The sequence below is a fragment of the Solea solea genome, chromosome 13 (assembly GCF_958295425.1).
Source record: "Solea solea chromosome 13, fSolSol10.1, whole genome shotgun sequence".
NCBI lineage: Eukaryota > Metazoa > Chordata > Actinopteri > Pleuronectiformes > Soleidae > Solea > Solea solea.
This window is the reverse complement of record NC_081146.1, coordinates 15,407,768-15,423,140: the sequence shown is the minus strand read 5'-3', so window position 1 is coordinate 15,423,140 and position 15,373 is coordinate 15,407,768. Positions and strand designations below refer to the sequence as shown.

At 38.8% G+C, this 15,373-nt stretch overlaps 1 protein-coding gene across 6 annotated transcripts in view; it reads right to left on the bottom strand.

The window, feature by feature from the left end:
- The window catches only part of LOC131470984 (RNA-binding motif, single-stranded-interacting protein 3-like), a 148,382-nt gene that overhangs the window by 11,655 nt on the left and 121,354 nt on the right, over positions 1–15,373 (bottom strand). For all 6 annotated transcript variants that reach the window (XM_058647111.1, XM_058647110.1, XM_058647115.1 and 3 more), the window contains 2 exons: positions 7,577–7,683; positions 3,084–3,127 (listed from right to left, as the gene is read on the bottom strand). In XM_058647111.1, the coding sequence (XP_058503094.1) occupies positions 3,084–3,127; positions 7,577–7,683 (151 nt within the window). The remainder of the gene's footprint in view (positions 1–3,083; positions 3,128–7,576; positions 7,684–15,373) is intronic.

The following is a 15,373-nucleotide window of genomic DNA, read 5'->3' as shown; positions in this document are numbered from 1 at the left end:
ACCTCAGTGCTGCAGTGGTAGAATGCTGTGGCTCACGGTGCTTTATTTATCATTGTGTACCTAGAGAGGACATGTTTCATCCGCCAGGCCGTGTTGCTGTGCCCGATCGATCCCCAAGTGTCTGTTGACTGAATAATGGAGCAAGGGAGGTGAGAGAGAGAGAGAGAGAGAGAGAGAGAGAGAGAGAAGCCCTCCCCTATCTATCTCTACCAGCCATGATTGTATAAAAAGGCACTTGCCACAAATCAAGTGTTGCTTAATTGGGTGAGTACTTAAAAACACACACACGTGCGCACGCACACACACACACACACACTGTGGGTTTACTTAAAGGTGACTACACACCACCACTGACAGACATCATCATTTTATGTTTTTGTCATTTTATTCTTGAAGCTGTCGATTATTTATGACAGAATATACACAACAAGTAAGGTCCGGCAACAGGAAATAGGCTTTTGCCGTGCCGGGACCTGCACTTTGTTTGTTTGGTCAATGTGACCACGAGTAGCTTTGAATTTCAGCTGTAGTTGTGGATGAAGTTGATTTTTTTTCTCCATGATACACAGTATATAACTATAGGAGACATACATCCTCTATTGCATGGGTTGACTATGTGACTCTAGGTATATCAATAAAGGGACACAGATCTTTCTTACATTTTCCCACAGCACCGTGCCTTAATGTCTCCTCAGCTTCCCTTGTAAATGTAGCCTTACTGGAAACAATGTCAGTTAAACCTTATTCTGTATTGGTGTTTCCTTTGGCCCGTTGCACTGTACATTTGCATTTATTGATATATGTGAATTACTGGCAGCCCTTGAATTGAAAGCCCTGATTTCAGTATAGATCTGAGCTCGACAAAGAAGTTGGACATACGATGAGCACGGAGGAGGAAGAAAGAAAGAAGAAACTCCCCCCACAGATCATTTAGTAGTATGGATTTATCTATTTGACGATACAATTAATGTATGCCTCGCATTAGAGACTGTGTATTACTGTCACTGATGAATACAAATGAGCAAGTGCAATAGGGTTATTCACTATGGTTCTCTGATTGTGTTTAGTGTATTTTTCATTAGAGTGATGTGTACTGAAAGAGAGAAATAGTAGGTAGAGGACATATCCAAGGTTATTGATGGAGGCTATTAGCCTTGAGCAGCGGCCCTGTCAATAGGGACTCCAGCATGGCTGTTTAAACAATACACTAAACATGTAATTGCGAAGAGAACATTAAGACGAGATTGAATTTAAAACCTCTTTGTGAATCCCTGGTGTGACCCAGCTGCACTGTCAGGAGTTTGCCCCTGAAAAATTAGCAAATGATTTAGTGCCGACCTCAGTGACTTCTCAGCAAAGATATGCGAGCAAGCTTGCTAAAATATACTGTACGTGTGTGTGTGTGCGTGGGCAGGGGAGGTAGAGGATAGAGAGATGAAGGCAGAGAAAGAGAGGTAAGAACAGAGGCATGCAGAGAGGGAGAAGGATAGAGAGAAGAGCAGGAAAGTAGACGGACCAGATAGGAGGTGAAGAAAGAAAAAAAAAAGGAGCCCTCAAGAGTTTCTCTGACACACAGAGGACAGCCTATGCAAAGCAGTCTGGACAGTTGGAACACATGTTTTTGGTAACATCAGATTGGCATCAGAACCCAAACACCAGCCATCTGAAGGGACTCACAAACCAGTAATTGATTCATACCCTTTCTCTCTCCTTGGGCTGACTTTATTTTTGCCTTTATCCCCTGCTTGACCCCAACCGGCCCTCCCTATTCATTAAAACCCTCTCCCTCCTCGCTTTTCGCCTCTTTAATTAGCCGCATTAGCATTTCACAGTCATTTAGTGCTTCGCCGGAAGAAGCTCAGATGACCTCAGAAGAGAGGTCAGAGAGGGTTTAAGCACCACAAATGCACAGATGCTCGCGTGTTAGCATGCACTGATGCATGCACAAATATTGCCCAGACAGAGACACCAGCACTGACCAAAATTAAAGCAGATGCTTGGAAATAGAAGAAAGGAATTAAAAATAAACCCCGAAAGGAACTAAATTAGAGATCTAAACAAAGAGAGGAAACAATGATTGAAAACAACACGACGGTCAAGTTCAAAGGTGATACTGAGAGTGGCAGAGATAATGATGAGCGGAGCACGACAGTAAAACAGCGAAGAAGAGAAGGGAGAGTGAGGATTAAAAGGGTAAGGAAGAGTGAGTAGACAAGGTGAAGAAGACGAGAAGAGAAGCACAGATCTGGAGGGACAAGTCTCCTGGGACTGTATCACCAGCAGCGTTCCTTGCAGACAGCAGCGATCTCCAATTTCCCCCTGAAAGAGGCAGACACTCTGCTCTCTGCATTTAGCCAGGGAGCACTGCAGATAGCTTCGGCTGATGAAAGTCTTACAGCGGCACTGCAACACCACACAACTTCCCTGTCTGCAATCAAAACTTACATGTCGGACGGACTGTATGCACGTAGGTGCAATTTGATTTTTTTCTTTATTGTGCGAAGCATAAGAACAAGTGAAGATTAAGTCCCACAACAACAAATAGATGGTGGTAATAATGGCAATCATGTGTGTAATCTAGGTAATGGGGGTTGTGACTGGTAGAGTGGGCACATTGTATATGTATATGTACTACATGTATATCTATATGTATATGTGAAGGGAGTACTTAGGATTTAGTAACAGTACTTAGTTGATAAGTGCTGTTTGAGGTTTAGATGGGTTATTAATATACTCCAGGTTTCATTAAGGACTGATATACTGTTGTTGTTGTTTTATAGAAATGTAAGAGAGCTGAGCCAGTAAGTATTATTTAGATAATATCACTTCCTCGGCAACAGCTAGAGAAATGAGTCATGGGTTATTGTATTTAGTTTGGATGGCTATGGACATATACGCTTACTTCGCCTGTTCAGATTTGTTAGATCGGGTGTCATTTTTTATAAATACAATCTTATACACATTGTGATACTGGTATTTTATAGGATTTAGTTTGCATTTACTGGGGCATATGAATCAAAAATAAAGTTTGCACACTGAATGCTGCAGTCGCTGTAAACCTGTGAGAGAAAGTGTCCACCTACCCGTTCTGCATTGCAGTAGGATCATATGTCAGCGCCATACCACTCTGAAAAAAACAACAACAAACATATGCATTTAAAGGTTAAAACCCTGTAAAGCAAATACAGAATTTCTTCTCTTCACACATTGTATCTGTTAGAAATTAGTAGCTGAGAACATGTGAAAAAAGTGGTAAAGGATAAAAACAGTTTCTCTCTCTTTTTTTTTTCTACACTACTGCCTTTGGTTTGCTGGCGAGCTAAGATGTCTTTGTCCTGAAAATGTGACTTCACTGCATGTTAAAAAACACACGGAAAATCTCTGTCATGTTATATGACATTGCTGCAGATGAGGAAATGAAGTGGAGAAGAAGAACAGAAAGAGGAGGAGACTCCTGCTGTGAGGCTGCAGGTGCTGCTGATAAACGGGAAGATGGAGAGAGAGCGGCGTGGAGGACTGCTGCTAAACTAGCTCTCTGTTTATGTGCAACATGCTGTTAAAACTGACACTTCTCTACATGTTAACAGAGTGTTTACGTGAATATTCTGTACAAACACTGATGAACTACGACGTTCCCGGACTCTGGTCCCCACTTGAATGAGTAGTTGCCCCCTCAGAGCTGAGAATGAAGCTGAATTTGACATGATTTAAAGCCTAATATTTAAACACTTTTCAACTTCTTTTAATCACTCAAATCTGATGAGGTGGCAACAAACACATTTTCCTGTGGGGTGACACAGCCACAAGAGACATTTCTATCCCTTTACAGAGACTTTAAAGTACTTTAAGGGTTTGTTTTTACGCTAAGTAACTGTTGTTGTGGTCAACTGAAATTAAAAGTGCTTGGTATCATTGCGTATGAAATGGTTGAGCGAGGAAGAGCATGCAGAGGGACAGTATGATTCATGATGTGTAATAAAAAAATGAGTACATGCTTTCTCTTTTCCAAATTACCAATATCTAAAAACAAGCGGGAGGGACATAAAGAACTGCTTAGTCTTGAACAATGGACAATTTCCTCAGTGAAATCCTCAGTGGGCCTGTTTAAAGCACTCGGGATCTCATGCTTGTGCATGATTGTGTGTGAGCCTGTGAGCCACTTAAACGATATGTCATATTTAAATATAAATACACAGTAAAATTGCCACACAAAATAAACAAAATGACAAGTGCAATTGTCTTGTTAGTGTGGTTATCTTTAGAAGGTTTCCTCAATGTAATAAGTGCATAATTAATACTGTACGTAACCACATACAAAAGTGACATCATATGAGAGAATAAAACGTTTTATTTATTGCTCCTTTGTCTGTAATTTTGCAGAAATGTTTTCCTGGTTGATTTCTACATGGATGATTTTCTAAAAGTAAAAAAAAAAAACACTGACCGAAAATACAAATGAGATTGATGATCATGAGCTGTCGAGAATGAAATAAAAATCCCTTTTTATACCACATATGAAGAATTCTGCTGTTCACTCCACTTGCACTTAATAAAAAAGAGAAAAGAATCGGACATAAATCCATACAGGGCACCATGAACTATGTGACAGCCTATCTGCCCGAGTTGAAAAAAAGTTTATTGATGTTATTTCAGCTCGTATTCCTCTGAGAATGCAAAAAGAGCAGAACGGGGGGAAAAGGACGGTGGTTCCCGGTAAATTTTCAAATCAGATCTGTCTGAGCTCTCTAATAGCCACAGCAAACATCTGTATTATCAGTCAGGGAACCTAACAGTGTCCAGAAAGCATTAAAAGTATTCATCAAACTCACAATTTTACTGTTCAAAAAAAATTTTTTTTTGCAAATATTTACCATAGGCTGTCTAGTTTTCAGCTCTATTGTGAATATCAATGCCATTGTGTAACTGACAAACTGCCTAACTAAACCCTCATATACTATAATACAACATATATGCTTATTTTAATGACATCTACCTAACAACAACAAGCAGAAAACATACTGTTCCATTTATCACAGGATTGTAATTGAAGTTTTAATCTCCCAATGCACAATTTCAATAAGAATAATGTCAACATGGAGCTACTGTCCTCCTCCTCTCTATTAATTGTTGTCCCTTAAATGAAGTTCTTATCTTTATCATTAAATTACTTTTCTCTCTCAATGACTGTGCCTCACTTTTTCAATCATGTGCAAATGAGTAGAGACCTTCAGTCACTCGCCTGCATCTTGGCAATGCTGGGCTACATTTTAAGTATGAATTGTGTGTTTTTCGTCCTGTAATCTTCAGTTTCCTTCCTCTCCGTCATTGTCCTCCTCCTCTTCTATCGGCAGCGTCACAAAAAAATATTTTTGACTTGTTCTACATTCCATGCTTCTCTCCAAATTGGCACATGAGTTGAAAGCGTGCCCTGATGCATAACTCGGCTGCAATGTTTGGTTCTTCCCCAAACACTGTTCCTTCCCAGGATGGGGAAAACATAAACTGCAGAAGCCATAAAAAAACGCTGCCAAATATTGATGACATCAAATAGAAAGAATGAATCATTCCAATGGCAGATATTAATTTTCTTATCGGCCCTCAATCAAAAAATCTGAGTGAAAGCAGGGAACTTTCACTTTAAACAAACACAAGAATGTTTCCCTTCACCTTAAGCGATATTTGTATTCCCTCTTGATCGACGATCTATTGAATTTATGTGCCAAAAATAGAGGAGATCAACTCTGGGAAGCATCTTGATATTGTATCTTACGCTCTAAAATTTAGTTTGACAGCAAAACCACATGGGTCCTGGAGAGAGAGAACACACCAGGACACTTGTGCACCAGAAAACCTGTGTTTGACATCACTGTTATCATTCATTGTTGGCAAAAAGTAAAACAATGACAGAGACACAAACTGACTACAAAGAGACGAAAACAGAGGAGTACAAAGAGACACAAAACCGCCACACAAGTGGCTAGAATTTGACATAAAAAGACAATTAAGTGACACAAAATGACATCATAGATGATGACAAAAAACTGCCACAAAGAAATGCAGAATAAACCCAAAGCAAATCACCAGAATATGACACAACACAACTTTAAGCAAGTTGTGCTTCCCCTCTTCTGTTGGTGCCTGGTTTTAATGGAGGAGGGCTTTGGAGGCTACGGGACCACTGTCTCATAATCAAGGCCAAGGTCAGACTTATTTAGTAGTGAGGGGTTCTGGGAGATTAGGGTCGGATGACTGACTGAGTGTGAGGACACGATGAGGCCCCTCAAAGCACCCCCCACTCTACCAGATGTCTCTATTCGTCTGCCTGGACTCAGAGACTCGGCTCTGACAAAGGAATAAACCACTGACGGGATGCTTTTCCTCTGCAATGCCAAGTGGGGCTTGTCAGGACTTGGGCCACTGACAAATGTGTGAGGAACCTCGCTGCAAGCATGCAGCATTTATTTTCAGTCCAATTCATAAACGTAAGACAACGGGATACAAAGAAAGAAATCACTAAACAGAGAGGCCGCGTGTTAACGAAGCCCTGGTGTGATTTCTTCACACAGGGAAATGGAAAAAATAACAATCTGTGCAAACAGTCAGAGTTGTTTCAGTCTGGTTCTGTTTCACCTCACTTCACTAACCCTCTCCTTTCCCAACCTCTACGGAACGTAAACATTACGAAATCAGAAAGAAATCCAATCAGTGTGTGGGTGGCGACATTATTCTTCACTTTCCCTTGTTCTGTAAATTAAAGCTTTGGTATTGACACTAACAACTTGTGAAATCTCCACATTGTGCAACCGTCAATCTGCTTTCAATCTGCTGCACAATGTTTCATTCCATGTGATGATGACAGGACTGGAAGGTTGGGTTTTAACAAAAGAAAACAAAAACTTGGCATTGAGGTCCTGCAATTACATTGTATTTTAAATTGAATAACTTTTTTGCACATTATATGCCAGCATTCACACTGTCAGCTGCATCTCTAACTCGAATGAAAGCTGATAATGACCCCGCAGGGGGGGGGCTGTCAAGCTTTTCTCATTTTATATTCTTTTATAAAACGTGAAAAAGAGATTGATGTCAAAGGGAACACATGACGGATATTTAAAATATGAGAGGGGCGACTGTAAAGCAGCTGTAGAATGTCAGTCAATCAATCAAGTACAATCCATTGTATTTAACACAACGGTACTTCTCCCTAATTTATGTAATGATTGTTGCGTTTTTGCTTAAAAGTTGAAAAGGAAAGGCTTTAACTGAGTCAGTATAACATCACTTTTGGTTTTTATTAGCTCCCAGGAGACACACAGACCACTGTGATTGTGAGGGGCTACTGCTGATTTAAGAAATGTCTGCTGTGGCATAATTTCGCCCAAGGAAAAATCTAGTTGCTCAGTGGCACAGGGTAAGAAAAAATAAAAAAAAAGAAGAATTTTGTAACACTCTGAATGTAAGATGTGGTTCTTGTGTTGTAATAAAAAAAAAAATGCTGCAGTGGCTAATGAGGGACTTTTATATGTGTAAGTGTACTGGTGAGCTATTCTTGATGATGAAATTGAACGAGTTTTACCTCTCCATCCCGTGTCCATGGCCGGCCATTCTGGGGATACTTGACCTGGGTCTGCCTCTTTTTTTGGCCTCCATCAGCAAACTTGCACAACAATGGCTCTGCTGAGGCTACAGAGAGAGAGAGAGAGAGAGAGAGAGAGAGGGTGGACAGCAATGAATCATCTTAATAGCAGAAAAAAAATCAACTGGACCAGAAAACAACTCTTCAGGTCTTACATTTATCTCTTGCACACTTAATCCAAACATCTAAACAACAACACTATTATCGCACTATCTCTACAACTCCTACAACTGCACTTGGATGAGAGCCGCCTTGATGTGGAAACTCGGCCATGGGCTAATCATCAAAGCATGGCGAGTGTAGTTCAAACAACAAACCAAACAGGCATACTTTACACGCTAAATAACTCCACCGCTCAAACCCCGTGGCAATGGACTGAGACTGTGATTGCTGCAAAGACAATGTGGTCCCTTTTTTTTTTTTTGCACCATAGAGAGAAGAAAGCCTTGATTGCAGATAGGATTAGCTGAGTGTGACCTCTCATTCGAAAGTTCACCAGAATTCTAACGGGAACCTGATAGGCCTCGGCTTTAAATGTCCCACAGGCTTCTGAAATAACAGGAAGTTGGAGGATTCTCCAAAGGCTTTGTTCTGTCTAGTCCACATATTTTAGAAAATAAGTAGATCGTTAAGGCGATATGGCTTAAACATAACATTTAACAAAGGCATATTTTTAGAATTTGCTAGAAAGCAAGAGAGTGTAAACTATTGTATGACTCTCCTCTCCTGACATGAGTTACAGGACAGTTGATGGCTTGACTTCTCTTTTATGTCATTTCTGAGTGTAGTATTTGTAATCTGTAATTATTGTTCACACACAAACAGAAACGCACACACGTATACGTGTACCCACTAAACATCGAAGCAGGCTTTTAATCAGAATACACATAATTACACTAATGATACTTAGTAGAAATTAGTGAATGAAATGTGTACTGTCCTCGGGTAATGTGACTGAGTTATGTTTCCATTCCAAGAACTACTACTTTTATTACTATAATAACTTTATAAAGCGCCTTTCACAAAACCCAAGGTCGCTGTACAGTTGAAAACATAAAAAGACAGATCAAAAACACAAACACTAACAAACAAAAGATCAGGTGGCAAAAACTTGCAGGAACAGTGATTTCACAATCATTAATTCAATTCATTAATCAAATTTCCAGAAGCACAGAAAAATCATCGTAACAGTACGCTGAAAGGTCTTTCAATGCTGTGTTTGTGGACACCTCTGGGCTCTGAAATTGAACAAGGCGCTTTTATGCATTGCCTCTAACTTTTTACATCCACCGAGGCGAGTTTAAGTCATTGGCTTCGTCTTTAGAAGGTCATTTAACTGGCAGTGATGTCAAACTGCAGAACGAGAGTCAAACAGTGGATCCTCGTCCCTGCGTATAGCAAAGAAATGGGAAAAAAAAAACAGAAGAACTCTTTGACAGAATTTTATGAACTACCAAATTCAAACAAATACTACAAACTACGCAATTATCCCACCTACTTAAGAGAGATGCTTCTTCGTCTCTGTAGACTGAAAAATGAGAAGAGGCCTTCTCAGTGGAGAGGAGCATTCAGTGCTGAAGGGTGAGAGCAGAGTTTTATGGAATGCCTGGGGCCTGGATGGGTACTCCAAAGGTAAGAAGACGGAGTATCACAGTGCCATGTGATTATGCGGCATTTAGGAGTACTTTGTCATTATGCCGTTTTACCCTGATTTCTGTCTGAATAGCAGGTCACACAGCTGGGCCCCTGTTACCATCCCCTGCCATACGCTATTCATCTTTCTCAATCATTCCCCTTCTCTTCCTCCGTTACCTGCTTTGCTCAAAGTATTCCTATACGTCTGGTAAACACTTGTGTGTGTGTGTGTGTGTAAGTGTACATGTGTGTGCCTCACCAAAAGCATTTTTTTTAATTTATTTATTTGAATCAGGGATGCACATTCATGAACATTTCTGTAAAAGTGCCAGTTTTAGCTGCAAAGCTAGTTTTCAACTGTAGTGCCTGGGCAAAGGTGTGGAGATGCCAATAAAAGACATATACATTAGTAAATAAAAAAGTTAAAGTTATTCAGGGTAGATTCCTAATAAAGAGAAAAACATTAGATCAAATCAAATGGCGATTTGTTAAGAGGTGACACTTTAACACTGATTATTTTTCTTACAAGACAGGGATAAATAAATAAAATAAATAATGTACACCTTTTATGAATTAATGTTCATATTTTCTGTATCCAAGAAATGGTGAATAACAGATTAATTTAATTTTAAAAGTTCAGTTTGAATCATCAATAATATGATGGTGTTATATAATAATATAATAATATATAATATGTTTTAATGGTCTGGTTACTCTCCACATCTTTGTGGCTTGACTTTGTCAAAAACAAACTAAAAAACAATCTTCTACGATACTAAAACCAGTTATCAGTTTATTTTGCTTTTGCACAATTGCATTACATTTTCTTCTTCATGTTCATTTTCTATTGCTGTACTGAAGTTGCGGCAGGCATCGTCAACTACTCACTGATAATAGATGCTACAAACTCCACCACAACAGTTTTAGAGGAGAAAAGTCACCTAAGAAAAACACCAGTAAATAAGGTAAGAAAAGTATAATTCAGTTGTAAACCCTTTTTTTATTATTAACACTATGGTGTTATGTAAAACGTCCAATGATGTGTGTGTGTGTGTGTGTGTGTACTGTGTCTGCTACTTCAAGTGCGAGACACGCTCTTGATAGTGACTTGAAGACAGGCTCTGTATTCTACTGCTGTTTTGTTTCACTGGTGTTACAAAGAGAGAATGTCACACTGTCTATGGTTGACAACTTGTCAAGACAGAAGACTTATTTTCCTCTCCTTGTCCTCTAAAGAGAGAGGAAGGATTGTGCCGGTCTGAATGAAACGGTTAACCAATGAATGAAAAAGATTTTTCCGTGTTTAAAATTAAACCTTATTTCTACTCACATGGCTATTCATGGAGATAGCAAAACCACTTATGTGGAATCATTGTTGTTTATTGTTAGAAATAGTGAAGTAGACAATCTGACAATAGCTAAATAAAAGCAATACAGAGAATTGGCAACTGCAGAAGACTAATAAAACGACACTTGAAATATCAGCGTGCTTTCCTTCATTCATTTATCTGGTGTCCCTCAACGACATAGGAGTAAAGAATCCAACAAAACATCTGTGAAGAAACTGTGCTTGTTAAGAGCAACATACAACAATACACAACAACAAAAGCAAGAGGAGGGACACAGTTTGGCCTTCAATTTTATTATATAAACCCCAGTAGAACCATATCCACTCACACATTGTTGCTGGTGAAATGGCTTCAGACATTAAATACTGGGCCAACAATATGTGCACACCTTTGCACACACACACACACACGTCACTATTGTTATAATGGTTTGTTTGTTCTAGAGCTCACTTTTAGTGTTTTTCAGAAACTGCCACAGGAGTATATTATGGTTGTTTTTTTGGAGTGGATTAGTTGCCTTATAAAGTTTCTTTTTTCGTAAGACGCTGCATGCATTCTCTTTTTCTGATACCCATTCATTCTGATTTGAAAAAAAAGAAGAAGTAATAAAGTCAATGCATTCAGCCAAAAACACACATCAATTATAGCACATATTATAAGTGTTATAGCTGAGCTCTAGCTGAAAGTACATTAAATCATTTAAAGTTATAAATGCAGTTTTATAAGCTGAATTTACATATTAATATTATTTCGCATGCATTAGTTTGTAAGCTCATAACAATGTGTGCAATACACAATAGTGTGTGTGTGCGCAACGCACACTATGCAATTCACCCTATTTTCATTCATAACTTCAGTGATAGGCCATTAATACTGACGATGAAATTGACAATAATAAATGTTATTTATCATTAAGAGGCAAACTTAGCTGCCACACAATTAGGGAGAAACAACAGCCATAAAGCATCTGCAGACAAGATTCCCTGCAGAAAAGGCCGCTCAAAGTGGTGCATCAAATTAATTATTTAGCTCGCTTTCACAGCTACATTACTACAATCTGTTGCAAGTCACAAGAGGGCTTTAAAAGGAAGAGCATTCTTAATTGTCAGTTTGACCCCTGCTGTTCTCACTGCAGCGTCTCTGTAACACAAAGTGATGAATTTGTGGGGAATTGGGGTTCAGCTGCATCTGCCCCTAAAATGGATCACCTTTGGGCCCGAAGTTAATTAAAATGGTCCGAACCAAATACTGAAAGAGTTCAGAGACACGTAAACTTTAGCAAACAGAGATGAAGAAATTCCATTCAATCACTATCGAATGAGTAGAAATATTGTTAAAGTCCAAAATAAATAGACTTTTGTAGCCTAAGCACTCGTGCATGTATTTTTCAGTAAATTGTTGTTTTTGTGTCGACACTGAAAATCAACATGAAATAATTCATTCATATTTAAAGTATTTCAACAAATACAGTTACATCTTTGTCAGATTCATTTTCAGTATCTCGCCGTAATCAAAACCACGAACAACAAAGTCACTACAAGAGGTGCAAACCTGATAGATATGTGATTGAAAGAAGCACACAAAACACTTAACTGCACAAAAGCTCCACTTGATTTTCTCTCAAAAAGGAAAGGGACTTTTTATTTGCACTCATTATGTAAGCCTTGCTGCAGCTAAATCAATCATCATTTTTAGTTAATAGTTCCGTTGTAGTTTAGTGTTTTGTGTCATTCAGCGTGAAAAACATAGAAGCACATGTGTCGTGGCTCATAAATGACAGAGATTGGTTAGTCTAAATGTGTCTAAACGCAGGTGAAATAAGAACTAGTGCTTTACTGTTTTGTCCGGGAGCTTGTGACCTGTGGGGGGTTTTGTATTTAACTGTCAGGACGTGCACCTATGTAGCACGGCTTGCACTGTGAAGAGTGGTGCACACACTGTGTTACCACTCATTGGAACTGTGGGATAGTGCACACCACAGTAGGGCAGCACAGAAACTGTAAAAACTCCAGCAGAGAAAATAAACATATCCGATTCACTTCTGCTAAGATTGGCAGGAGATACGAGACAAAGAAAAACAGAGTATTTTGGAGAAAGCGGCACAGATAATAACCTGTCGATGCACCTAGTTAAGTGCAGAAGATAATTCACTTGCTTGACAGTTTTGCTTTGGTGCGTCTAAACCAAACGCCAGAAAACGCCATAGAAAACCTCAATGGTTCAATGGATTCAGTTTCATTGTGGGAGAACAGGATACAGTTTGAATGGGACCAAATCCTTCAAATGGGAAAGTTTTTCCATTTAAAATAAAATCTCATCCATTAGCAAAGCAACATGGCAATCTATTGAGTTGGAAAATGGGATCCAATTCCCACATGTGAGAAAAGGAGGAATGCCTCAGCTTAGATGAATGGGATTCAACCCCACTTTCTATATTTTATTTATTTATTTATTTTGTCAAGGACACTGAGCATCTGAAGAGTTACTTACTACAAGTTCAAGCATCACACGAAAGACAGAAAATGTTCATATGTTGCATTTATAGCACTATTATAGCTATTATATTATTGTCCTTATAATGTAAATAGATGCATCCTGTGTGATGCAATGAGCTTTTTTAGATATTCACACCTTGTAAGGTTCCTCACTCTCTAACTTCCTCAAATATGACTCTTCTTTAATATCATCACCATCAAAGTATTTCCAGCATCATTAACTATCACAAAAGGAACCAAGTACAAATGAAATACACTGATAAAATGAGACGCTATAAGAAGTCAACAGCACTTTAACCACTACAGCTATGATTGAGTGTTAAATCAGTGTCTCCAAATAACACATGAAAGCTGTCACCATGTCTGGTGGTACAATACCGCCACATAATTACACAATCTTTTCCTCAGTGCAGCCTTATTCCAGTTTTTTTTTTTTTTTAAACATTATCAAGAACATCAAAATGATTTCTTCCCCTTTATGAAAGCCTCAAATCACTTGAATGACGGGCATCAATCACAAAAGACAAACGGCATAGGACTGCACACGTTTTAACCATCCCCAATTATTAAAGAGCTACTGAAGAGCATTCAACCTCCTGATTGTTATTGAAACTACCGAGTGATAATGTTCCCTCTATGAAATTTAGACTTGTTTCTGTAGAAAAATCAAAGCTAGAACACTACAGCAGATATTGAGTGCAAAATGAGGAGGAAACATGCTAAGTACATGCAGGACAAATATGATGATACCAGTGGAGATGGAGGACGGGATGATTACATGTGGGACAGAAGAAGGGACATAATGGAGTAAGTACAGTACAAAGGATAAAAATGTCATGACGTGATTTTCATAACACATCTAGATAAAATAAAAGACTGAACACAGTAATCTAAGGTTTAAACAGTATTTTTTTAAATGATGCCGTCACCACAAAATCGAAACGGTTTACATGTACAAAAACAAGGTACAAAGAACAATTCTTGTAAATTTAGTTTATAGATGTCTAAATTTATAACTTGATACAATTGTTGTATATCTGCTCCTGGTCTCTTTCTTCTGTCTCTACCTGATCTCCCTCTTGTCCTTTCTCTCCCCTGTCCCCCGTATTTCCTTTCACCCCAACCAGTCGAGGCAGATGGCCGCACATCTTTGAGTCTGATTCTGTCAGAGATTCTTCCCGTTAAAAGGGAGGTTTTTTTCTCTCCACTGATGCCTAGTGTTTGCTCATTATGTGAATTGTTGGGTTTCTCTGCTCTCCATGATGTCGTCTATGTACAGTGCCTTGAGATAATGTGTGTTATGATTTGGCGCAATACAAATAAAATTGAATTGAATTGAATTGATGTTCCTCATTGCAATTTCACACTAAATCTTGTGTTCTGTTTAGTCACTGACCCATTTAGGTCTCCTACACATAAGAATGACTTTAGGAGAAACTGCAAAAGTTTTGTATTTATATTTATTATTATATTTTGGGTTTGTTTTTTTTATCCTCATGGAACCGCCGTTTTTGGAGACTATTTTTGGAAAATGAGTCACAGAGTTACGAGTCAGGTTACAGGGCTTTTATTAACAGGTATGGGCGAGTGCAGTATTGCATTAGACATAATGATGGTTAACAGGTCAGTTCCGTTATGGGGCTTCACGGGTATGGGCAGGTTTTTTTTTTTTTTTTTTTAAATGGACCCATGCAGGACTCTGCAATATAGTACTTTGGCAAAATGATGGTGTCATATAGTCAAACCTCTCTTGTTCTTGCATTTACTTTTATCTTCCTACATTAGTCGCCCTGGCTTGGTTCATTCTGTAACTGTATACATAGAGTCGTACTGGGGGGTTTCGAGGGGATGAAGACATTTCTTGAAACAATGAAAAAAAAATGAAAAAGGAACCGATCCTACGGGGACATTTCTATTTCCGTGTGGTTGAGGCCTCAGTGAATGTTGTTTAGGCTAGTGTGAATTTTTCAAGCATCTGCTTCCAACCAGACAGTGGTTTGAGAGGTGTGAAACCTAAACAGAACAACCCCAGCATTTTCCTCTATTTTGTGTGGTTTCAGTGTGAATTCAAAGGTTAAGCTACTGTTAAATCAGGCGGCTATTTAATCAAGATGCACATCACTATACAAATCTTAAAGATTGATTGTCATTTTGCTGTTCACACAGCTGTACCATAGAAAAAGAGAGAGTGCTTCCCTTGAGAGGCAATAAAATGAGTTTGCACAGAGATGTGCAGGCTCCACTCCATGAGTTTTTAG